General features: G+C 41.8%; 1 protein-coding gene across 1 annotated transcript in view; it reads left to right on the forward strand.

The window, feature by feature from the left end:
- TRABD2B (TraB domain containing 2B) overlaps nt 1–26,382 on the forward strand; it is a 261,216-nt gene that overhangs the window by 135,533 nt on the left and 99,301 nt on the right. The window contains exons 3-4 of the mRNA XM_021529047.2: nt 5,875–6,021; nt 21,270–21,444. Coding sequence (XP_021384722.2) covers nt 5,875–6,021; nt 21,270–21,444 — 322 coding nt within the window. The remainder of the gene's footprint in view (nt 1–5,874; nt 6,022–21,269; nt 21,445–26,382) is intronic.

Genomic DNA, 26,382 nt, shown 5'->3' on the forward strand with positions numbered 1-26,382 from the left:
GGGATCTCTGCATAAGGAGAGAAGTCAGGAGGCTAAAGTCAAGCTGTTGGAGTCAACCTCAGCTGGAGCTTTGGGCAAATAGGACTGAAAACTGGGGCCTGAATGTCCCTGCAGCTTTCCTAGCATCAAGAAAACCAACCTTAGTCCAGTGGCTGGACATCAGTAGCGTGACTGCTCTGCCCTGGGCCGTACCCCTGTGTCATTGTCATGGCTGAGCCCTGGGATGGGTGGTGGTTTGGGGTTTCTCCAAGCACCTCAGTCAGATTCAAACTGGTTTATTAAACTGGTTAATTGGCAGCTTGAAAGGGAGGGGGAAAGCAAGGTCCCTAGGTCTCCCTGGTCAGTGCCAAGCCGCAGACTGTTAACTACTCCTGCCTTTCAGAAGCAATAACTGCGGATTTGGGGAACATATGGAACTAACTAGCCGAAAGGCTTTTATGAGCAGCTTTAACAGGGAGCACGGTTTGTGAGTAGAAATTCCAGTGGATGAGTTAATAGTTTCACTTTCCTTAGCTGTCCCTTTATAGGAAAAACAACAACAAAGCTGGGCACGTTCCTCCCACAGCCCCAGCTGTACAATGTGCCAATGCATCCAGGATTTCGTTTGGACACTGGGGGAGTCCTTTAGTAGATCCCCCAGGACCTGTTTTTCCAGAGCTATTTCCTTATGCTGACCTCATTAGGTGAGTTTCACAGCTCACTAATTCCTAGCAATAGCACAAGAGATTCAAGGAAAGGGGAAACCCGTCTTCTGTAAACCAATGGAACTGAACAGATTTGGGCAAGCGCTTTTATTGCTTTTCATTAATCTGTAATAAATCAGGGACTTGAATTTTTCTTTCTTAGATTTTTTTTTTTCCCAAGTAACTATTTTGACCTGAAACTGTATATTTGATTTTCTGTTAGATCACAGATTAGGATAACTAAGAAAGAAGAACCCCTGCAGAACTGTTTATCCCAATATTTATGTTGCAGTTTGTTTTGAACCAAGTAGGAGAATGGGTATTTCTTTTCTGGAATTGCAGTCTTGGCACTGACAGGATATAGTCACTCAAACACTTCCAGTAATGCTTATTTAGTGTTTGCATTGTGGTGGCACGTGTCCAAAAGAGAGAGCAAAGGAAAACAATAAGTTGCCTGCTCAAAAGCTGACATCACAGTGTGAAATTTAAGTACTTGTTTTTGTGGTATTGTTATTAATCATGGGTCTGTGCAGGGGTCATCCTGTAATTCCAGCTACTGGAGTCCTGTGAATGCAAAGCTTGGCCTGAGAGTTTTCCTAGGGTTGCCTTTCATCTTCAAGTCTCCTGTATAGCAAACATACCAGAAGAACTCAGCTCCAATTTGTCTTAAGCTTAAAAAAAAAAAGTGTTTCTTGTGTTGTAATGCCTGAATTTGTTGTCTGTTTTATCAGCAATATATTTCATAGGAAGGTTTGGGACCACTCAAGCATTTTATTTTGAATAAGGTTTCCTCATCTTATTTTACAGGTGCTTAATAGATGTCCCACAAAGCGCTTTTTTTTTTCCCATTGTGGCATTGTTTGGGGATTTAGTTATAAAAATTGAAGAGGTGGATCTGGCAACCTTTCCACTTGATTCCACATGTGGATAGGTCCACCTGTTCACCACTGATGCAACCAGGAATGATGGTATATTTGATACAGGTTAGCTTGGGTTTTGTTTTCTGGGCCTTCTTATGCTCTTCAGCTAGAGACAAATGTCCAGAACATGGATAAGGTGAAGTTCTCTGGCACAGAGGCTGTGATTTCTCCTGCTTAGCTATCACATGCAGCATTAGCATAGTGCTGTGGAGCCTTCAAATGCCCAATTTGAAGCTGCTGGCCTGGCACAATAAAACAGGGTATGTGAATGGTTGTGGGAGTACCTTAGAACAAATGGCATTTTCATCTAGCTTTTCTCCCAGGTTCAGTGAAGAAAATTATTTCTGCTAGAAAGGGTGGAGTGTTCCTAAGCCAAATCCAATTACAGAATTATTCACTCTTCCCTCCTTAAAAAGGTGGCAGTGGTTCTCTAGGTCTGTTTCTGTAGATTAGATTTACTTCCCTAAAAACCAACTCTCATTAAATTATCACATAAAATCAAACCTCCAACCTCACCAATGTATCTGCAGAACAATATTCAAACTGTCCCAAGGACAACTGCTGATGCCAACACTTCTGGGCAGTGCCAGCCTCGAGACCTTAGGACCTGCTGCAGTTGTGTCTGCCTGCTTTTTATGTGTGGTTTGGAGGTTTTATAATCCTTTACCTTTTTGAAGGTGAAAGTTAAACACCATAAACATTCAAGTTGACTTATATGGGAGTTTTGCTTTTGTAACCCATTCCTTCTGTTCTTGTGTGACTCCTGGCTCTGCAATCCAGAAGCACAGAGAGGGGGAATACTGTGTGAGTGTCAAGGTGATCAGTAAATCTGTTAGTGAAGGTCTTCACTGGTCCAGCCCCTTTTTCTTGAGAGATCCAAAGGCTGTGCAAAACAATTCAAAAAATGTCTGGACCAGGGTCCCTGGCACTGTATAGAACTAGTGGGACCCACTCTCACTGACCGTAAAACAGGACTGCCCTGAGGGCTGAGCTGGTGTCTCCAAATAAAATCTCTGCAGTGGGCAATGACACCACCCAGATTAAAAGGTTGGACAGTCAAAGTGGTGCACAGAGACAGATGTGCAAAAATGTCTTCAAAGCACACCAGGGTGAGGACCATAAATTGTGTGAATAAAAATGCACTTCCCAAGAGCCAAAGTCATAACTTCCCATTGCTTCCCAGAACAAATCCCGTCTGCTCTGTTTATTAGGTGGGACTGTGTATAGGCAGTCACTCTTAAGTGTGTTTATTTTGAACTCATCAGTTGTTCAGTAATCTCAGGCAGCTCTGGGAGATTTAACTCAGATAGAGGATTAGGCTGGGGGTCGTGGGGTCAGTGATATTAAGATAGAGAGAAGGGAAGGAAACAGCGTTTTTGTGGCATTATCTGAACAGTAAGGAAAAATAAATTCTGGTTTTAAGCTGGCTTTAACCTGACTCTGAAGGAAATGGTCTACAAATCCAGCCAGGAAGCAGCAATTGTGATGAGACCCTGCCTCTCTTTAAATTTGTTTTAAGCCACCCAACCAAAATCCATGGTAGTTATGGCTTGTTTAAGCAAGACTTCTCTAGAAAATGGTTAATTACATATTCAAGTGTTTCAGTTTCTGATTTTAGCTTTCTTCCTAAAATAAAACCTGTAGATTAGCTTTTGGGGCAGAAGTTTGAACCCAGTGCTGAGCTCCCCACAGTGACAGCAGCGTGCTGGATGGGTTCAGCTGGTGGCCAACAGCACCTTGAGATCTCAAAGCTGCTCTGAGGCAGAAAGCAGGGAAATGAATGTCCTGGCACCAATGAAATCATGGGGGGCCATCTGCCAAAAACTGTAAAATAACTCATTCTCTCTCATTTGGAATCTTTGGTGTCTTGTAAGAAGTGAACTTGTATGGTGAACTTCTCTGGATCTTCTTTAATTTCTCAGTATCTCTAACCCACTGTAAATGTGACTGAAATAATGTAGTAGGTTCCAAACTTATTCAGAGGAGAAAGACCCAAAGCATTAATGCACAGGACTGGTTTCCCCCCACCCAAAAAAAAAAAGGGGGGGGGAGGTTGGGGGGAAGGCATTGGGAGTAAAGTAAGTAAGGATTTGTTTATTGCCTTCTTAATATTTTATCATAAAACACAGTCTTGCCTCAGGGCTTGTTGGTGGTTTGTATATGTGTGTGTGCCTGTGTGTATACATATTTTTGTATATAAAATCCAGTAACATCCATTGTTTAAAAAATCAAAAATGAGGAGGATTTTGCTAAAAGCATTTTGGGAAACCTCTGCTCTCATTTTTCCTGTCAATGTTTTTCTAAGCTTTTATTTTTATTAGTCAAAATGTTTAGAATCCCCAGGAAATCCTGGGATGAACCATTTCCTCTTCAAGCTGTAGCCCTTAGGGGAAAAAGAAAAAGCTCAGATCCTTTCAAACATTAGAGATTTTTCATATTTTTTAAATTAGAGAAATACTAAGTTAGGAGGATGCTTAACTACAAGCCATGGTGCCAGGAAAGCTTGATCTCTTTGTAGAAAAGCCTGGAGAAACCCTTAGATCTGAGCAAGGAAATCTTTTCGGCTTGGCTCCTAATGGGGAACTGATTGCCAAACTGAGGTATAACAGGTTCAGTTGAAAGACCATCTTTTTTTTTTAAAGTAAATTAAAAACTAGCATTTGCTTTTTCTCAACCCAATTTGTGTATGTTAGTTAGCATTTAACAGCTTTTTATTGAGGCTGTTAGTGCCCTGAAGAGCCATTGTTATAATTAATATTACTAACATTATCAATGTTATTATTAATAATTTAATATAAAATACTCATTTTTTATATACATGGGATTTTGCAACTTCCTCTCCTTCACCTTCAGATAAACTTCAACGGGAATCATAATTTAAAACTAAAAGCTTCCATCCTGCAAATACATATGTAAATTGCTGATTTTAAACTCCTCTTGGGTTCACTCCTTGAAGTGGGTTCAGTTGCTAAAATGTAAGAAGGTAAGAATTCAGGTCCCAGACTGGAGCTCAGCGGGGATTACCTTGCCCTGATTTTGAGATGATTGTTATTCTCTGGGAAGGATGGGACAATGCTGTTATAAATGAGAAAAGCTCAAAAAGTGGTGAAATATGAGACTGAGGGGTGCAGGAGTCTTTTCATGAAAAATGACACATCAATATAATTTTTCAGAAGTCTGAATTCACAGTAACCACATTCCACTTTATTTTAGGAAAAGTGTGTTTGTTTATTTATATAGTTCATGACAAAAGTATTCACTCTTATTTTTCTGATTTATTAATCTACTTTTTATCGAGTTTCTTCAGAAAGTTCTTGGAAAGCAGAACGTGTAAAGCCCAGATTTGGTGGTTATTGAATCACCAAGTATATATTACTCCCACAGTCTGTCACAAATCTAAAAAGATTTTTGGTTGTTCATATGTAATTTAGTGGTCCTTTTTTTATTTGGTTTTATTTGGTTTTTTGTTGGGGAGGCATGGGGGGTTTTTTGTGGTGGGCTTTTTTTGGGGTGGGGGGTTTTTTGTTTGTTTACTTGGGTTTTTTTAGGCTTTGTTTGGTAATTCAAGGGAAAAATATCTAATATTTAAGGATTTTTTTTTTTTGTTATCCAAAATTATGCAATAAATTGTGCTTCTGCTTTTTTGGTATTTTTCAGGTTTGGGATGAGGATACTGTTGGGTCAGTCTGTTGGGATAGTGTTACAGATTGGTGTCTCTGTTCTCACTTGGCAAATGGTAGGGTAAAGGAGGAAAGACAAAAGGAGGGAGACTAATAAGGAATTTCCTAAAGTTTCTGTTATTAAAAGCATGCACAAAGTTCCAATACACCTTTGACTTCAGAAGTTCAGATTATTTTGATTTTTTTCTCGAAAACCTGTCAACTGAGTTTGGGCTTTGGATTTAAACTAGGGTACAGGAAACAGGCAGAGACACCTAGACACCCTCAATTAGGGGAGTTTCCATTCCAGTGTCTGTCATGAAGCAAATTAACCAGCACAGAGAGCCCAGGAGTTCTGAGACTGTGACCTCTGAGCAGTAGGTATCTGTTATGAAGTTACACTCTGTGGAGAATATGATAGGGTCTTGCATCTGAATGCTTTTCCATTTGGGAATGCCTGAAGACCATCCCGTGTTACTGTGGGCCAGAATGGATAAAGGGAATAGACTTCAGCTGCAGGAAAGTCTTTCAAAGTTTTTTCCTGTAGTCCTTGTTGTTTTGATTCCTACTGTCTTTAACTTTTTCTCTCTTTTCCTGCCTGTGTTTCTGCAGGTGCTGTTTGCTCTAAACCAAACTCTGCTCCAACACGAAAGCCTTCGAGCAGGGAGTTTGCAGGCCCCCTACACCACTGAGGATCTCATCAAGCACTACAACTGTGGAGACCTGAATGCTGTGATATTCAACCATGACACTTCTCAGGTGAGCAGAGCTGTTCCAGATGGGCCAGAGAATGGAGGGAAAATCAGCTGCTTTAATAGCAGCATCCCAGTCATCACTTCATATTCTGATCCCTCTTTCCCCTCTTCCTTTTAATGCCCTGTTTTTTCTTTCCACACATGCCTCATTTGCCTGGTGAGAGAGTGGAATTTCCCTGGTTTTGCTCAGGCTCTGGGGAATCATAGAATGGTTTAGGTTCAAAAAGACCTCCAAGATCATCAAGTTTACTGCTAAGCCAGCACTGCCAAGTCCACAGCTAAACTGTGTGCCCAAGCACCACATCCACACATCTTTTAAATACCTCCAGGGATGGTGACTCCAACACTTCCCTGAGCAGCCTGTTCCAATGCTTGACAGCCCTTTTGATGAATAAATTTTTCCTAATGTCCAATCCAAACCTCCCCAATGCCACTTGAGGCTGTTTCCTCTTGTCCTACTGCTTGTTACTAGGAATAAGGAATGGACTGCCTGGAAAACTTTCCTAGGGATGTTCTTGAAAAAAGGTGAATTCTGGATGTTTGGGGCTGTTGAATGTAGACTCCTCATTAAGGGTGGAGGAAGAATCTTTGTAATGTTTGAGTATATATATAAAGAGGAAGTGGACTTTATGTAAATACTCTTTAAAGTAAATAACCTCTCAAACATGTCATAATTCAGTAATTCTGTGTGTGTCTCAGACAGCCCTTCAGTCTCTGTTTATCTTAGTTATCCAAAGCTATTAAAAACTCTCAAGGGAGCAGAAATCTGCTTTCCAGACCAGTTTGATGCTTCATGGCAAACTGAGATTCCTCTTTCTCCTTTCCAGTTAATTCTGTGAAAACTTGGTCTTTGGATGTCATCTCCAACATCTCCTTTTTTTGGGATCAGTATTCCCAGATTGCAGTTTAAGGTGCAGTGACTCACTTGGGGCAAACCTGTGCAAATTTGACAGCCACACATTGTATGTGCCTTGCCAGTGAAAGGATTAAATCATGATAGCAGTCTACCATGAGTAAATGCAAATCAAGGAGAGCTATGTGACTTCCAGGGAGAGCTGAGATGGGGTAAGCTCAGTCTGTGGATTGGGACAGGGGCTCTGTGGGTCACTTGTTTCTCAGCAGAATAGCTGGCCAAGCAAGTGGGGCCCCAACGTGGGATAAAACCCTTTTGGTGTCCCCATTAACTCAGTCTTAGAAGATGAAGCATTTTTTTAGTGTGACTGAGCAGGAAATACCAGGGTGGTTAACATGGCATCACTGAAACAGAGTGTGTCATACCAAAGCTGTCAGAGCTGTTCGTTCTGGTCAGCTTTGCACTGAAAAGTGAGGGGAGAAAGCAGCTTGGGTAGGAATATGTCTTTTAAGATGGGGAATATGAGTTGGAAAAGGAAGAGAGCTCATGACTTTCAAGGGTCCTGGAGAAGTCAGTGGTTGTAACTATTCCTGAAATGTTGAGGCACAACACACATCCTAAACAAGGAATAAACAAGCAAGATGTAGTGGAATATTTGCCATGGATGCTATGAAAGAATTGCTAGTAGTCAAACCCATGAAGACAGTGCTGGTGTCTGAATGTCCTTGGTCACCTTTTAATCTCCACCAGTGTGATTTCTCCTAATAAGTAAAGCCTTTATCCCTAAGATGTTGTTGTCTTTCATAGCAGTTGCATGGACTCACAGACACCTCTGTTTTATTGATACATTGTCCTATAACAGACCTGTGGGTTAGACTTGAGAGGAACCTTTTGCTGTAAAAACTTCTTTATTCCTGCAAATTATTGGATTAAGTGTGAGTTTCAAAACAGTGTTAAAGACAGAAGAAAGAAGCAGCAACCATTCTAAGCTCAAGCCCTGGTGTTAGTCATGGTCCCAGAGTGCACGCAGTTGATGGAGATTATAACACTTACAGGCCATGGAAAATTAAAATCCTTCTATGTTTACTGGTCCCTGCAGAACTCTAAATATTGTGCAGTACTGCTGGGTAAAGAGTTTTTTTGTTTGGTAGTGTTTTTATAAACCAGCTCTATGCCATTTATTTTAACTGCAAGCAGAACAAAATAGAAAATTAAAACATAAAATAAACTCCCTATTCAAATCAGGTTTTGCCAGTTGGGGTCATTCCAAAGTCTGTGGTTTTTTGCAAGGATGAAAGACTGTCTGTCATGGAGAGTTTTTGCCATTTGGTTACCAAATTAGATAGCCTGACTCAGATATTACACATGAAAGATCCTCCGTGGGATCTCTCTCTGGAGACATTAAATGTGGCCACAGGGATTTATCACATGCTGAGTCTGTTGCAGTTCAGGGCAGGTACCCATGCCAGTCTTGGGACAAGAATGCCACAGAGAGTGTGTCCCTATTTCCATGATACCCAGCTGCTGGCCCAGCTCTTTAGAGGTTCTGATAAGAGTTGAAGCTGGTAATGTTACTACAACCTTGTAATACCCCGTAGTATGGAACAAAAGGTCAGGAATGGGGTTGTAAGAATCAACACCTATGTGAATGCTGGAGGCCAGGGAATTCAGCTCCATCTGGGGCAACTCAGGAGAACTGCAAAAGGATGTGACTCACTCTTTGAGGACTAATTTGGGATGCTGTTTAAGGTTATTCATGCCTGCTTGTCCCTCGAAGGTTATCAGGAGCTGCAGAATAAAGGTAAACTGTCCATCAGTTGGCTCAGTTCAGAGCTGATGTTTGAGGTGGCTGTAATGGACTGGGAAGGAGGTGACAAGGTCGCTGTGGGGACGGTGGCAGGGAGAGGGAGAGTATTTATGTGGGTGCAGTAACTTCCTAAATGCCTCCAGCATGACTCTTCAGTGATGAAGCAGCTTCAGCTGTCTGCAAGATGCTGAGCTGGCTTTAGTGCAAAAATCATCTTGAAGCAGAAAAGAGGAAATACCAGCATTGTTGACCTGACATGTTACGATAAGTTCCTTGAGCTCTTGAGCCTCCCCAGGAGATTTTGGGAAGTGTGAGGTTTCCTGCACATTCCTGGGTCCTGCAGCTTTGGGAGGAGAGGGCAGAGTCCTTCTGGGGCCAAGACTGTGCCAAGAGGGTGCACAGACAGGATGGTGCTGGGAGGAAAGGTGCAGGGGAAGGTACTTCCTAGTCCAAAGCAGGTTTTAGGTCAGAAGACAGCTCCTTTGTCACCCATGGGTAGGGAAAGAACCACCCCAGGGATATGCTGCTAATCTTGGGCTTGGGAAGTGCAGCTTAGCCAGGGTGCCCAGAAGGGAGGGGTGTGAGCAGGGCCCCATGTTCCTGACTCTTTCCTTTCCCAGAGCCATCAGCCCTGATGAGTGTGGAGGAATAAACAAATGCTTCTCAGTTTCAGTGGTTTTTTTAAATTTTATTTTAATTAAGAACAGTGAAAGAGGAAACACCTCTGCTTTCCTGTGGTTATACTGCATTCATCATTCCTCTCCCTCTACATTTTTTAAACTTTGTTTGTAAGCAGCATTTTATCAAATGTAAAAACCCTTACTTAAACTTAGTAAAATTTTATGGGGGAGAATTTAGTAAGTAAGACTATGACCCAAAAGTGCTGGAGGAAACTCCTCTCTTTTTTCAATAACCTTCTTCAAACACTTGATTCTCTTGTGACTTTTGCGATCAAGAGGCTTATGTTGAGGCTCCTGGGCAGAGAGTCAAAATGATCCTGAAGAGAAAGTAAAGCTAAAGATAGGATGAGTGTATTTTCTGCTCTTTCTCCAGCCTATTTTTCCCCTTGAAGAAGTCAGTTTCTTTCTCTGCTTTTATAAATGTTCCCTAAAAGGAAAAATGGAAAAATGGATTGGATTGGATTGGATTGGATTGGATTGGATTGGATTGGATTGGATTGGATTGGATTGGATTGGAATCAGTAGTTTTGACTTCTGTATTCTGTCTGAAGCTCTTGCTAGGGAATTGAGGTCAGTGTGTTCAGAAGTATTAAAATGCAAAAAATCTGTTAGTTCAAAATTAGAAAATTATCTGTCTCCAGATGATACCTTTTTTACCTAAGCTAAACTTTTAGCTAAAGCTTTTCTAGCTTTACCAGTTAAGAAATTGCCTAGTCACCCAAAGCCTCCATGAAGAAAAAGTAGGGTGCAGAACAATTTATTGTTTATTGTGTAGGGCTTTTTGCACCAGTTACTTCCTGTGGTCAGTTTTGAGCTATTCAGTTTCTGAGGACAGTTCTGTAAAGCAAATTCATCTTTGCCAGCATTGAATTCTTTGTTTCCTTGTACCCCTCTGTACTCTTTATTAAGAGGAAAATTGAAAATCCAACACTTAGATTTTTGTCCTTCAGCCCTTCCCAAAAATTGTGGCTGTGGTCTCCAGCTGTTATCTCTCATCTGCTGTCCCCAGCTATTCTTCTGACCTGAGGAGAGGCTCCTGTCTCAGGAGAAGATGGTTTTTCCTCTCTCACTGCTGATCTGGCATGTCAGAGACCTGCAGCTTTGCTGACCACTTTGTAGACAATTTCTACTGGCCCAACTACCCAGGTTTCATACTTATTATCTGTGTGTCCCATATAGGGTAAACATCACTGGGCATGAGTCATACCTGACACTTCCAAGCATCTTTCATCCAGGAAGCTGTGCAGTGAAGTTGTTTGGTGGTAACCACAGCTTACAGAGAGCTCTGAACCCCTTTCAGGTGCTGTGCCTCCTCCTTCAAGCTGTGTCCATCAGAAACAGCCAAGCTTCTTGGATACCTTACTTGAATGATGCCATCAATATCTCAAGTTGTCTCTGCAGTTTGAAATGCCATGGGTGGATTTAGAGTGTTGCCTTCTGAAAAGCATATTATGATTTTGAAAACATGACATTAGAGATTCATAGACTAAGCCCATGTCAGTATCAGCCTCCCTAAACTAAAGAAGAAAACGTTTAGTGCCTCACTTCACGAGGCACTTGCTGTTTATAAATCACCAGGTTGTTACATACCCCTTTAAAAATGTTATCGTTCTTCGCTGAAACCCATCCTTTAAAATTTAAGGGTCCTGATAATTCTAATTACATCATTAACTTATCCCATTGTCATTTTGGATAAAATACAACTGGATTTCTGGCTCGCTTCTCAAATCAATGAGAACTATCTGTGGAATGCTCCAGCTTCAGGAACTGCAGAAACACACAGCTGAGACCATTAGGTAGAGTGTTGAATGACAAGCAGACCTAATTTGTCCAAGGAATGGAGTTTTATCTAGGGCAGAGGAAGATAAATCCATGAACTGAAGGCACAGATATTGTAACACAATGCTCTGGAAGCATCTTATCGTTCTCAGCCGTAACAAAGTGCAGGCAAACTGGCACAGCCTCTTGTTCCTCCATGGAAAATGACTGTGGGCTTTCCAGAAAAGCCAGTGCAAGGCTGTCTCCAGCACCAGGGGAGCCATCCCACGAGTTTCCCATTGTGGCTAGAGGCAGAGGGTCAGTCACACTTTGGGAGTGTTTGTCAGGAGGACACTGATGGCAGTCCTGATGCCAGGTGACACGAGTGCTCAGTGCTGCCTGTGCCCACAGCCAGCAGAGCCTGTCCCCACCTTCTGCTCTCTGGAGAGGCTCCTGCAGAGGAGCTGCCTTCCCATAGCTCAGAAGAGCTCTTGCTCTGCTGTGGTGGGATCATAATTTCTCTCCACTTGCACCTGAGTTACAGCTCCATGTTTTGGTACACTGGGAGCATTTGGAAGTGAACGAAAAAACAGGAGTGTAGCCAAAATTTTCGGAGTCTAATTTTCATATTATGTCAGAACAGGATTCCAGATTGGAGCAATATTGTATTTTGGCTTATGTGTTTCAGAAAATTGGTTGCAGATCCAGATTGAGAGTGAAGTGTACTTGTTGATGACAGTGCTGGGGAAAACATTGCAGAGATTGTTTTTTTATTAAGAATCTGGAACATACCCAGATAATTTCATGCTACAGGTTTTGAAAATAGGTTGTTCTTGGTTGAAAATTTTCATGACATCTTTGCACTTAAAGTTGTTTTACCTTGGAAGTTCTTTCCCTCCTCTTTCCATGAAGAAAGCAATGTGAGAGGAGAGAGAGTCATGGAGAAATTGGAACAAGACATTAAAAAGCAAAGATTTTTCTTTCAGACAGCTACGTTATTAGAAAAATAACATATTCACCTACAGAAAAGGGCTGATTTACATTAAAACATTTAGGGCTTGTTGACTATCTGTATTTATTAGAACAGGAATAGACTATAAATGACTATAAAAGAGTGATTGGTGAAAAATATTTGGAGTTGAAGGTGCTGCTTTCTGTGCAGTACTATATGTTTGCTGTAAAGCATTTACTTTCCCTTCATTTTAAAGAGCTGGTTTATGAAGTGTTTTTTGGTAATACTTGTTAAAGAGAAATGGAAAAGACTTGTTAGTATTTTAAATAGTATCTTGTTGGTTGAATATACAAAGTGCTTTTTCTTCATGTTTTATTTAGAAGTTATATTTGCTCCTCATTATTACTGTGAGGGGGAGAAAAGTGGGACAAGGGGCCAGTTTGGTTGGTTTGGCAGGATCAGTGTCAGCATTATTGAAAAGACCATGTTCTTGGGTACCCTGGACATAACATTTCCTCACCTGACACTGTTAGTATGCATTACCAAATGGTGAATGCCATAGATTTGGTATCTCCAGTGTCAACTGGTTGAGCTCTCTGATGGTGACTTCAGACATAGATCTTCTAAAACCAAAGGCTTGTAGAGTTCTACCAGCATGGATGCAAAGAAATCCATTTCAGAGGCAACTTAATCTGAATTATTCCTTATGTTTCCCCTCTCTGGTCCTTGTTTCACTTCTAAAGGCTTTCTTGGAGATGTTCTCCATCTTTTCATCTGGTACTAGACCTCTCAAGCAGCCCCATTGTAAAGAAAGTGAAAATCAGGTCAAAAGCTATGATCCAGGTTTTTTCAGATGCCAGCATAACTAGAAAGCTGGTTGGACTGGGAGAGGCCTGGACTTCTCTAGGACCAAACAGGAAGGCAGAGCCACCTCTGCAGTGCACTCCCTTGAGGGTCAGCTCCAGACATCCCATGTCCAGCCCAGCTGCTGTGGTGTTATGAATCAGATTTCTGCTCCTTGCTAAGTTATGTGATATTGTGCAAATCATGTATTTTGGATCAGATTTGCCTCAGGTTAAAATAATATTGCAAATTTCACATACGTGTTAGAGCTTTTCCTAGAATCTCACTAAACAGGGATGGAAAGAAAACCATTGAAGAGCCCTGAACAATACATATCCAAGACAACCAAACCTGAGTTTGTACCCTCTACTAAGCAAGTGTTTTCCCACTGTGTAAAAGAAGACAAAATGAAAAATACTTTTGGAAAAAGAATTGCAGTTCTTTAATAAAGGAACCCCAAACCCAAACCTTCTGGCCCCATTTCTTTCACTTTATTGCCCTGCTTTGCCCTTTGATCAGTGTCTTTCCTTGGGTGTCACGGCAATATACTAGGTGATGGTTTTAGTATCTGAACAGAAAAAAAAAATATTCTTTGTCAAAGAAAAGAAACCATTTGGAAGGGAAATAGAAGAACTTGAACTTTTCCATATGTTTGCAAGCTCATGAAAGCTGGCCTCAAAAAAATCCCAACGTTAAAAGGGTTTTAAGTGTAGCAGGAGTATCATTAGGTTGTTAAGATTTACCCTCCCCTCCGAAACCCCCAAGCCTTTATTTGCATACACTGCAGGCTTGTCATCCTTAGTCAATTAATGAGCAGGTCCCTGTAATCTGGTCCTAAATATACTCCACATAGTTGGGTGAAGTTTGCAGAAAGGGGGCCGGGATCATTGTTCTGACTCTGTTTTGTTAAGATTTCTTTAATCAAAACATTCATTCAGATAGAGAGGCCGGCTGCATATTTTGGCATCGCAACCAAGGGGGAGCAGGGACGGGGTTGGGGTGGGGAAGGAGGCCTTGGAGGAGGGGTTGATGTTGCTTGCTTCTTCTTTTCCTTTTTTTTTTGTCCCAAGTGCTTGGAAAGCAGCTATTTAACTGGTGTGGAAAAACAAATAGAAAACATACATGGAGGTCATGACTTCTCAGGGATTTGTTGAAAGTCTTTCTTAACAGGGATAGAAATATCACTCCCCAAGCTGTGAGTGTGCGAGATGCACAGCCCATCCTTGTGGCCTTTATGCCTTTTTTCTTTTATTTTATTGTCTTTTATTTTATTTTTTTTTTTTACATGGTTTCTTTTGGCCCAAATGAACAGGGGAGGCAGAACTAGGCAGGACACACAGCTGTTGTTTGGCCAGGTGCCACATGGAAGAAAAGCCTTGTCAGGATGGGTTTGGTGCTCCCAGGGAGGGTGTCCATGCAGGTGCAGCAAGGGCTGAAGCTGCAGATACAGGGGTGTCCCAGGGCTGCAGCCCACCCTGCCTGCAGGCAGCTTTACACTCAGGCCAGCAATGACTCCTGCAGCTTTTGTGTCACCTGCAGAGCTGGTTTTTAAAAGTATCATTCACTGTCCATAGAGACTACACTGGCATTCAGCCTGCTCTTCCCCTCCACATCTTCTCCTATTTGTAATTTTCCTGCATTTACAAGTTTAGATGCTCCAGTGGCCCCAAGATCTGAGGTAGCCAGTTTGAAACTCAAACACCTCTGTTTTCACATCAAGTTGCCGTGGCATGCTGAGAGGAATCCTACTAGCTTTAAATCAGAGAGGCCAGTTACAGAAATCTCACTAACCCAAAAGGTGATGTAACTGCAACATCTGTGGACCATGAGCACTGATGGGAGGTGGGCAGGGATTAGCTCATGGCCAGAAGTGGCTCCCCAGAGTTGGTCCCAAGAAATGTTCTTGCTTGTGTTCTTCACTTCCCTTCAAGCAAAAAGTATTTTTGCCTTTTCCCCCTCCAACTCTGGAAAAGGGAAAGAAAAGATGGAATTGAACTTTACTTCAAATATTAAATACTCCTTTTACAGTCCACTCAGACTTCTAATATATTACTTTAGTGCATAGGAGAAAGCCATAATGGGTTAATCACATGCTCAAACTGGAGACTGCTCCTTCCTGGTTTCCCTTTTCCATAACAAGCTGGAAGCTTATCTTCTTGGCAGCTGCCAACTTTGGGCTTTGGATTAAATCAGTTTAACCTGACACTCCCTCCTTGGCCATTGCTGGTCTCCCTCATGAAGGAATCTTGGGAGTGCTGGAGGAAAACCATTTGAGTTGGCAGCATCTTTTGCTTTTGTGGCAGCTACGTCTTCCTTGTGGAGATACTCACTCTCACAGACCATTCACTTTGCACTATTTCAATCCTTCCTATCAGAGGCTGCAGTAAGAGGACATTGCTCTCCCAGATGCCAGAAGGGTCCATAAATCAGAGGAAAACAGGTGTCTTCAAGTCCAGAGCAGTATATTTTGCAGCCCTGCAGTAAAAGCCACAATGCCTTGTCAAGGCTGGTTAACAGGAGGGTGTCCTCCCTTCATAAAGGAATGATAACTAGATCTCAGATGTCAGCCTGTGACCCAAGAAGGGCTGGTGTGAATTTAGGGCCGTCCAGTTTGCTGGAGGAGCCAGTGGGTGTTGGGATGCTGTTCTGGCTCCCTGGCAGCCCCCATAAGCTGCCTGTCAGCTCATGAGATCCTTATCTTTCTTAATGCTGTCAAGTGTATAAAGGTTCCTGACCTGCATGGTGCAGGGAAAATCCTTCAAAGCGGGATCCCTTACTTGTCTTCTGGCTCTGCCCACATAAAGCTCATAAACCAGAAGACTAATAAAGAGAACCCAATCTTTATCGTGTTTAAAGAAAATGTAATGTATCTGGGAACAACTCCCTGCTCACAACTGGAGATAAGGATTATGAGTGTGGAGGTGGAGCTCTCTTGTCAGGGAGGGATGGGTGGGGTTTGTATTGAGCTGCTGGACTGGAACTCTGGAAGCTGATGGCCAGCTCCCTGTCTTGCCATAGCTGTCCCTTTGACTCTGGGTTTGCTGCTTTCTGTTTTCTCTATTTAGCTGTGAACCCTCTGGGGAGAGAAGGAGAAATAAGGAAATAAGGCATTTGTTTTATTGAGAGATGCCCCTGCAACTGTCAGTGATGATGCTGTACATGCAGGAGTTTGGAGTTTGGATATTTCTCAGGAGATGAGGCTGGAAATCTTGAGTCATCTGCTGATTAGGACAGTGGGAGAGAGGAATCTCAAAAGCCTAGAGGATTGACCAAGATACAGGAAGATAATTGCTGAAGAGGTTTTAGGATCACTGTGTGTTTCATGGTAGGAGCTGGCTTCCCATTTCCCTATCTCAGCTTCCTCTTCTCCATCTGCAAGTAGAATTATGGTTGAAGATCACCTCTGCCCACAGGCAGGTGAGGAAAGGCACACAACTCTTTATTCCAGTGTTGGTAATATTGTTTTTTGATTGACATAATATTACCATTTGAATGCACATTCCAGAAATACACTCTCATCACTGGAACAGAACAAGGCTAAACAAGGTTATCAGAGGATTGGGAAATGTAGTGCATAGAAGTAGGAATGATAACACCGTTATTCCACATATGATAGTGGTTTGATACTGGACTGAGTCTAGAGCAGTTCCACTGTAGCCAATAAATCCAAAGTAGGAAAAAAATGTAATCAAAGATGATGGTGCTTATGTATGTCCAAAAAAAATTATTTGCAGATAGATGTTCAGAACTTTGGCATTGTGCCTCTGCCCAGAATATTTGTCCAAATATTAAAAAATAGTAAATTTTAAAAATAGACTTTTAATGTAGTCCCGTGTCCATGAATTTTCAGCTGAACTTTGGCAGTAAGCCCTAAATGTGATAAAAGACTCTGCACCAATATATTTTGCTTTTCTCTTTTTTTTTTTTTTTTTTTGTCTTTTCTGTCTCTACAGACAAAGCTGAAAGCATAGCATTGATCTTGAGTTATGGCTGATGCATTTTTCTAAGCTAAAGTATCTTGTTAGCTCTTATGCTAATGATTGCAGCAGAATCCAAGCCTCTGTGGAAATTTATGGGAAGAGAGGTTACTGCTGAGCATAGTGTTGGACTTTGGATCTTCCTTTGGGTCCCTCCAGAGCCAGACTGAGCCAGTGCCTTGTATGTAACATCAAGGTAGAAAGTCTTGCTGTCCTCATTTTACAGATGGACTTTTGAGACACAGGAGGAATAAAGCAAAATGCTTCAAAGACACTTAGTGGAGGTTAAGTGCTGAGTTTCCTTTGAAGGTTTAAACCCAAATGACATGCTTGTGATCATGTAAGAGATTTGTATCACCCATGGGAGCAGAACAATTTTTTCAGGGTAGTGTCAAAACCACTCCACAATCCTTCCTCTTTCTTCTCCCTAAAGCTCCCACTGACTTCAAAGGTGAAGAATTATGGCCAGCATCCCACAGCACTGTGAGCTCAGACGTGTGTACAGAGCTTTATCCACACATATATTCCATCAGGGATACTGACTCAAGTAAAACTACACAGACAGAGGGAAAGGGAAGAAATTTTTGCAAGGCTGGGATTTCTTTTTTATTTTCTCATAGTCCCTTTTTTTAACCTTGTAAGTTTAACTGAGCAATGCAGGGTGTACCTAATGACCGAGTTTGTGGTCCGTCTGTACTGTCTGTAGGAAAGCTGTAACCTAAAGGAAATGGGAATAGAAAAAAGGAGGAATGCTACCTTATTAAAAAAACAAAATATTCTTTCTTTTGAACACCTCAATGAGACACATTATTGAGTTTCCACTAGAATTATATATAAATATGAGTTGGTTGGGTTCTCAGAAAAATGCACACCTTGCAGACACTGGATGTAAAGAATCTATTTATCTCTTGTCATGTGTATCCACTAGAAGTGAGCACACCCCAGGTGATGCATTTTTCTGCTGATCCAGCTGTTTTACACTCCTAGGTGAACAGCAAAATTAGCAGTTTGGATTTTTCAACAGACACAAAATCTACTCCATTTCCCCCTTCCCTTTTTTTCCTTTTTTATTAGCAATATTCAGGTATTATTAGATTAGTCCCTCACCCAGGGTCACAGCAAAAGTCTCATCCATTCACTCTCAGGTCAAAAACAACAGATTCATATCATTAAAATTTTAATTTTTTCACAGAATGGAAACAAAATAAAAGCAGAAGGGGGAACGTGCATCCTTTGGTGCATATTTAGCCCATCCTTCTAAAATAACAGGTCTTCTCTATTCCAAAAAAAAACCCCAAACTTAAATTCTGGCTCCAGTTAAGAATTTCCTAATTGCGTGTGACTGTTTCTTGACTTCCTGATCCCTGTCTGGTTTGAGGGTTTCTTAAATCAACAGGAGCAGCTGTCTCCCTGAAGCCAGGCATGGTGTGTGTCACTGACTGTGGAAAGGACCTGGATACAGGGAGGAGCGGAGGTGATTAATGGGGCAAGTGTCACAGCTCGGAGTGTGGTTGCACTACTGTGTAGGAGCATACTTACTACAGTCATTTATCTTCTGTCCCCTGCCACACACGCACCAAAACACACCTGCAGATTTTATTTTTGCCAGGCATTAGAAATGCAGGAATGCACACAGTGCAGCAGGACTTGTAGCTGATGCTGTGCCTCTCTAGGTGATGCCTTCCTTTGTCTTGTTCTTTGGGAAAGCAAAAGAAAGATTGACAAAATCCAGTTCTTGGTTTTAAGTTTATCCCTCTGCCATTGGCAAACTTTTTCCCACAGAAGAGAAGGAAAAAAAGGGAAGGGGGAAAAATAGGAAAGTGGGGGAAAAGGCAAGTAAATGGCTCTGTTTTGTGTACTGTGTTTTAGGATAAAGAGAAGGAACAAACTATAGGTTAACTATGGATGTAGGATTGCAAGTAATGGAGTTGAACAAGGAGGTGAAAGGTGCTTGCCTTCTTGGCAAAGATCTTATACAACATCTGCTTTTTGGCTGTCTAGACCTCCATCAACGGTGGGATGCACAATGTTTGGTCCCCCAGCATTGCTGCTCCTGCTTTGTGTTGTGCTCACAGGCAAGGCTTTACCTTGCTTTCCCCAAAGCATCTCAAGTGATTCAAAACCAGGTCCCAGTCTTCACTTCCCTTCAGCCAGAAGCAGGGAAGAAGAGACTTCTCTTAGGTAGATGTTGAACCTTCAGATGCTTCCAGAAAATGTCACCTTCCACTTCAGTGCCTAAAGGCTTCCCTGACTCCTGCCTGAGAGCCCCAGTGTAGAGGAGATGCAAAGGTTTGTGATATCTCCTAGGACCAGTTGATTTGCAACTTTGCATTACAGAGTGTAAAATGGCTACTCATTCCTCAGACTTGATTCCTGCAATATAAATCTCTCCATGTTTTTCACCAGGAATGGAAGGCACTATGTTCTTTGCTGCTGTAGCCAGCAGCATTTTATCTCTTTGACACCATCAGTCTGCTCCTCCATCCCTTTGAGACAAACACATATTCTTGCCAGACACAGAGGTATCTTCCTTGGGCTTTCACAGGAAACTGGTGTCTCCAATAGGCCTGACTTAATGGGACTTACTGCTTGTTGAGTGCTGGCTCAGGGCTAAACTGAGAAGAAGGTCCAAAGTACATCCATGCTATGAGGAGTTCACAGGTTACAGTGGTGATGCCAAGCCATGCTGGAAAGCCTGGAGGAAGGAATGACTCAGGGAAATGTGACTGAAACCTTAAAGAATTACATGCTGTGAGGAGCATGGTGATTTGGCAAAGCAGCTTGAGAAGCATTTTGGAAAATCAAAGGTCCAGCTGGTCTGTGAGACTCAATAGGCTGGGGCAGGGTCTCACACATGGAGTATTATCCCCATCCCCTTGGGATCCCCTGGTTCACAAGATGTGGTCCTCTTTTCTGTCTCACTCAACTGGGAGCAGCCTTTAGTGTGAATCCAGAGTGAGCTGTAGACTCATCCTGCATCATGCATGTTGAGAAATCTTTGCTGCTTGGTCCCTCACATATATTAGGAGTAATGCAGATGGGGCTGCAATAAGAAAGCTTTAAGGAGAGTCACTGGGAAGATGGAAATCTGTTTTTTCTCCCTAAGACATGCTGAAAACTTTTGGAGAAGCAGTATAAGCAAAGAGGGTGGGAAGAGACAGAAATTGTTGTGCTAAAACCATGTGACCAAGTAGAATGGAAATAGGTGGGCAGAAAAACAAAATCTAAAGGCAATTTTTAGAAAATGTGTACAGGAATTTTGTATAGTAGAAAACCAGAAAGGAAATTAACCCAAGTAACAGAGTCACTGCACCAAGTGTTTCAGCACAGTGAGTGAGGGATGTTCCCCTCATGGGCTGTGCATGCAATGTCATTACCACTGACTCAGATTAACACTGGAAATCCTGGCAGCTTTACATGTACCTAGGGACTCAGAAATCTGAACCTGGGGTTTGCAGTTTAAGTTGCTTTCCAGTGGTGAGGGACAGAAAATCAGCAGAACGTGCTTGGGGGTCCTGTTGGCAGCCATCAAGCACTGCTCTCATACAGCTCTTCTCCCTGCAGGGCACATGGGCTCCCAAACCCTTGTGGTAGAGCTGGGACTTTCACTGTTTCAAAACAAGGTGTTGTCCTAATAATCAGAGACTTTTGGCTTATCTGTCTATTTGATCTTGGCTCATTCCTGGGTCTGCTGCCCTGACCCAAGTCCTTGGGCTTTCAGCCTTTTTGCTGTGCCTGTGAACACCTCACAAAAGCAGGGACTGAAAGAGCAGTTCTTGTGGAAGTCCCTTCCTTGGATACATCAGGAATATTCCAGGGATTTATGTGCTGCAGTGCATGGTCTTCTCTGGTGAGACCTAATAGCAGGTAAAGATAAGGGTGTTTACCCTGTGTGCATCTTCCTGTGTCTGCATTTCTTATCCTTTTGTCTCTTTTTAAACTGTTAGGTTCTTAAAAAAACACATGCACAAGCCAAATCTTACAGTCCTTGCTTAGTTCATGGGGACCTCAGCTGAGAACAGATCACAGGAATTTGTATTAAACAGCCACTCCTTTTTTTTGAACATGCATGGAATAAAGGTCCAAGTAACTCACCCAAATGTAACATCTGAAACTACATTTTCACAAAGGGACAGAGAAAAATCAAAATCAACTGAAGTTTCCTTTAGTAAAATACTAGTTTCACTTTAATTGGGATAACTAGGAAATTTTTTTTTGAGAGTTCCTAACAACCTCCCATGCTCTGATCCTCTAGTGGTTTTAGTGGTTTTTTGTGTAATAGTGGTGCTCAAGTGGCTTAAAGAAGGCTGGATTAAAACTTGCAGTGTTTTGTGGGTTCCTTAACCAATGCCACCTGGCTATGGCCTCTCTCTCTGTTTCAGGTGCCAAATTTCATCAACACGACACTCCCACCCCACGAGCAGGTGACAGCTCAGGAAATAGACAGCTACTTCAGACAGGAGCTCATCTACAAGAGGAATGAGAGGATGGGGAGAAGAGTGATGTCACTTTTAAGGGAGAACAGAGACAAGAGCTTCTTCTTTGCTTTTGGAGCAGGTATGGCATGATTTTTTTCTGTTTTACTTTGTTACCATGATTGGAAGTAAAGTGTTTGGAATGCTTCAGGTTCTTTGGGACTGGGGAACATTTCTTAAGAAGCTTCCCTTTGAAGCAGAAAGACTTTTGTTTGTCCACATCCACTTCTGAAATGGAGTAAGTTGTTGTAGGAGCTGGGTCTAGGTCCAGGCAGGCTGTGCACAGGCTGCACTTATTTTTTTTTTTTCCATCTGGCTGTAGAAATGTGAAGCTATATGCACTTTTCATGCTGTTGTGTTTGTTTCCTTCCCAGACCTGTGGGCTACTTGGCCACAGGTGTAGAAGATGGTTCAGTTGCCTTTGAATTTGTAAGCCCAGGTGCTGATGGCAGTGAGTGGCACAACACAGACCCTCTGGTGGCACAGGCACACATGTGTGTGGCTCCAGAAGCTGGCCCAGCATTTCAACCCTTCTGGGCTTGCTGCACTTGAACCTTCTCTATGGGTGACTAAGCTGCTTTGGTGGTGTGTCTGTACAGACTGGCTGGTTTGGTGCTTTGCACAGGTGCATGAGTTGTGTGTGTAGCTAAATACCAGCATTTTAAAGCATTAAGTAAAAATCCAAAGTATTCCTCTTCCTTTTTAAATGCTCTCCCTGAAGTCTTCAGAACAAATACGTCTGCACTGCTTCTGTGAGCCTGCGACAGTACATGCTACTGTCCTCTCTCTCTCCTTTTTTTATTTCTTTTCCCTTGACCAATGGAATTCACATTTCTGTGTGATAAGAGTATATATAATAGCCATTCAGGCCCCTGCTCAGCAGAACCCTGAGGACCAGGTTAAAGTCTCTTGAGCTCCCTCGACTTCAAGGCAGGCTGAGATTGGTGTGTCGAGAACAGATCTGTTCCTTCTGCTCCCTCTCCTTGGCAATCTCTCATCTTTGACAGAACTTTGCTTCTCATCCCATGGCTCTTGCTGTGAACTTTGGCAACAACTCACCTTTCGCTACTCACTTCAGTGGGAATTTTGATTAAAGACTGTGGGTTTTAGCAGAGACACGTGCATTTTGATGTATTTATTTTTTGAGTGCATCCGGACTGAATTTTCCCAAGCTTATTTAATCTCAGGCTTGGCTGATATTTCTGGCCAAGAAATTTTGCTTAACTGTTTTTACAGTAGGAAAATATATCACGATGGCTCATAATTGGACAGGCTTTCATAAAAACCAGCCTGTCTAACCCAAGGAGTGAGGTTTATCAGAGCTTATTGAACATGATGGCTTAGATAACAGTTTCCAGTTTTGGAAATCCCTTAACCAGTACATAAATGGAGCTGAGAGGATAAACTGGGCATTGCTGCCTACTTTTCGTGCTCTACACCTAGTCCACAGACCATGGACTGGGCAGGTCATGGATCCAACCCACTGCAGCTGTTTCTTTGTGCTAATAACAGAGGTGAAATTAAGCCAATGGATGCTAATTCCATGTTGCATTCTTTAAAAAGGCACTTCTAACTTACGGGATGTTTGAGCTTTCTTTCCCTGTCCCCATCAGAGGGCACCTACCTGAAACTCCCAGGGAGCATCCCTTGGGATAGTTGGCTCATAAAGAGCAACTCTTATTTTGTCTTTTATTCCCATTTCTGGTGATGTTGAAAACTGCCTTTGTTGCTGGGTTGTTTTGTTTCCCCAGCATTGAGCGTGGCAGGACAGAACAGACACACGCAGCCAGCTTTATTGAAAACTGGGATGTGGGAGCTTTTTGTTTTGGGTTCTTTGTTCCAGCATCCTTTTGGCCTTTCTCACCAAACTGGGCCATCCCTGCAGGCTATCCCTGCTTTAATTCATGTACAATTAATTCGTGCTTTCTTCTCTGGAGTGTTTTTTTCTTCATGCAGTGAACACTAAGAATATTAATTTTTTTCAATGCCAAAACTTTTATATGTCTAAAGTGCAAGCAAATTCATTTTCTCTTATGATTCAAATGCAGGTTTTTTTCCCTGAAGAATTTTTGTTTCCTCTTTCCCCCATGCATTCATGAATTTGAAGAGTAGGTTTCACGGATAAATCTCTTGTTTTGCATCCTTATTTCTAGTTCTTTTATTTTGGGGGGTTTATTTGGTATGTGCTTGGGTCATTAATTCAAATTGTTCTATAAAACTTTGAGGGTTTGGTTTTGCCTTTTATAAAAATAAAGGACGTTTTTGATGAAAGTTGAGGCTTTCACATATTCTCATGAATTCTGAAGTGCAAAATTTTAGGAATGCACTTTCAGTTACGATAGGTATGATAGAGTCTGTGGGAGTTTATTTACTCCCAGAGCAATGCAATTTAAGATTCTGCATCTCTGAGACTGACATGATGAAGGGGAAAAAATTTGAAAAAACATATTCTGAACAATGTGCTTCAGAAGATATTTCCCTTTATGCCAAGCATGATCTCTGCATGAATCCCTCAATTCTGAGGATATTGGAACTAATGAATGAATAGTAATTAAATTATATATGTGTATTACGAATTGTTTTCCAAATTTCATAATCTCCATCATAGTTTCTGGGAAAGGAAGAATCAGATAAAACTGTGCTGGCAAATAAAATTGGGAAAACAAGTATTTTCCTAAGTAAGAAAATAAGGCTGTTATGGGAAAAGCACCTTGGAAACACTTCAAGAAATGCAGTTTTACAGACCAGGGCTGCTCTAGGAGGGAGCCCCAAGCCCTGCAGGATGATTCATGTGGACTCAGAGGTATCCTGTTACTCCCAGGTATAACTGGAGCCAAGGGGCTGGGAAATAGGATCTCTCCCACAAAACAGCCCTCCCGAGGCAGAGCCCTGCCTGTTCCTCTGGTGGCCTCCCTGCAGGGAGCTGTACCTTGTGGATGCTGCTGCAGTGAAGTTTTACCTGGCTTTTGCACAGCTGCATGCAGCTGCTCTCTTGGGACATCATCCTCAGCTTATGGCAGGGTCCCAGTGCCGTGGATGGGTACTTCTGTACCATCTAATAATTAATTAGTAGAATAAGCTTGACTAAGGTAGAAGGCACCACGTAGGTGTCTTTGCAAATTGCAGTCAGGTTTGGCTAAGTGTATCCTACTTCATGGCTGTAGAACCAAAAAAACCACAAAAAACTCAAATCCAGTGAATGTCTTCAAATGAAAAACAAGATGATATCCTGGCAGCCTGGTGGTGCAGGAGCCTGGTGCCACTGAGCTGGATGATGCAGGTATCTGGTTTTTTGGTAAAAAAAAAAATGGGCATTCATGGAAAACTCTGTTTTCTTCTGGAAAAACAAGTCCATTTTTGCAGATGTCAGTCAAAATCACAGATGCTTGGGTGTCATTGCTCTCGTGTACACTGGGATTCCCACTAAAAGTTTCACTATGTGCCACTTAGAGCTGTGCTGCAAAGACCTTGTCGTGCATCCTAGGAGAGCTGGTTCTGAGTCTGAGTCTAACCTGCAACAGCACGAGGCTGTGAAACATCCTACACACAAATCCTGGGGAAAAGGAATGGGCAGGGGACAGACATTTGAATATCCAAGCAAGCTGAGATAAAACAGTTATTCATAAAGTGAAGCAAAGTTTTTTTATGCTGTTGAAAGATGGGGGGTTTTGTTCCAGTCAAAAGTATTAAAACAAAAAAAATTACACAATTCTGAAAGGAACTTTTCCGTTTTCTGTCATTCTTAAAAATAAAAAGACTTTTCAATAGATTTCTGCCTTTTCCATCTTCCATGACTTTACTTACTATTTAAATATGTTGAAGTAATTCAGACTTTTAATTTATTCCTTTATAAAACATGTAGAAGTGAAAATAGTAATTTTTTTCTTTCTACTTTAATTTCTTTCTCTTCTCCAAGAAAAATACAGACTCTGGGTAAAAGAGACTCAGCCCTGCACCCAGTTCTGTGGACTTTGTTCCACTCCTGCCAGTGTTTACCATGTTCAGGTTTAATGTGAAAATCTCACCATATCTGTATTCACAGTAACTGTACCCCAGGAATGAATCAGCAGTTATTGTTTGTGCAGTTAAATGATATTTTTCATTTATTGGACAAGGTGACTTTTTCCTTTGAATGAATAATAGTGCTAAATAGAGTACTTCCAAGTAAAATCTGGGCATTTACTTGGGTTCTCTGTTTTGAAAATCATGATGGTTTACTTGGAATTATTGATCTGTAATAACAGTGAAGTGCATTAGACATCATTTATACAGACAATTTATAAAGGTCCATTTACAGTCAAAAAAGAGACACACAGCCAAGAGCACATGGGCTGTTAAGAAGAGTTAATATTTTGGCAGCTAAGACCATACACATGAAGTCAATGTTTAAGAAAAAAAACCACTCTGGCTTATTTCATTTTTATGGGCAAATAATTTTCAAGTAACACTTATGATAACAGATGGATAAATTTATGTCTGCAGTTAATTTGAACGATAATTTCCTTAGGATGTTTTACTTGCGTTTTTTTTCTTTCTTTCTTTTATGAGAGCTGTCAGTTTTGTAGCTGAATGCTGGATTTACTGCTTCAGAAATTCAGATGCTGCTCCAGTTCACAATGTTTATTAGCAGCCAAATCAGTAGGCTTTAAGTCAGTGGGTTTTGTTGTTTAAAATAATAAATATATCATAGAGAATATTCTTTTACTGAGACAGACTTGAAATGCAAGTACCATAGCATCTCCCACCATAGCAAGAGGGGAAGCAGATTGTCTCTGGACCATAGTTCTGGGGTGGAGAGAGCACATGTTAAACCATCCCACCAGCCTCCACAACATCTGAGAGGTCAGAGAGGACCCAGCTGTTGTCTGTGGTGTGGTGGAAGCCAGATTGCCCACAGCTCCTGATGAAGCTGGTGATAAGAGAGATCTGTTTGTGTGACAGTCGGAGCACTCTTGCTCATCTGCAGGCTTAAGTGGCTGAGTTTATTTATATTTGTTGATGGATTAGGTATTTCTGAGAT

The sequence above is a fragment of the Lonchura striata genome, chromosome 9 (assembly GCF_046129695.1).
Source record: "Lonchura striata isolate bLonStr1 chromosome 9, bLonStr1.mat, whole genome shotgun sequence".
Lineage (NCBI taxonomy): Eukaryota > Metazoa > Chordata > Aves > Passeriformes > Estrildidae > Lonchura > Lonchura striata.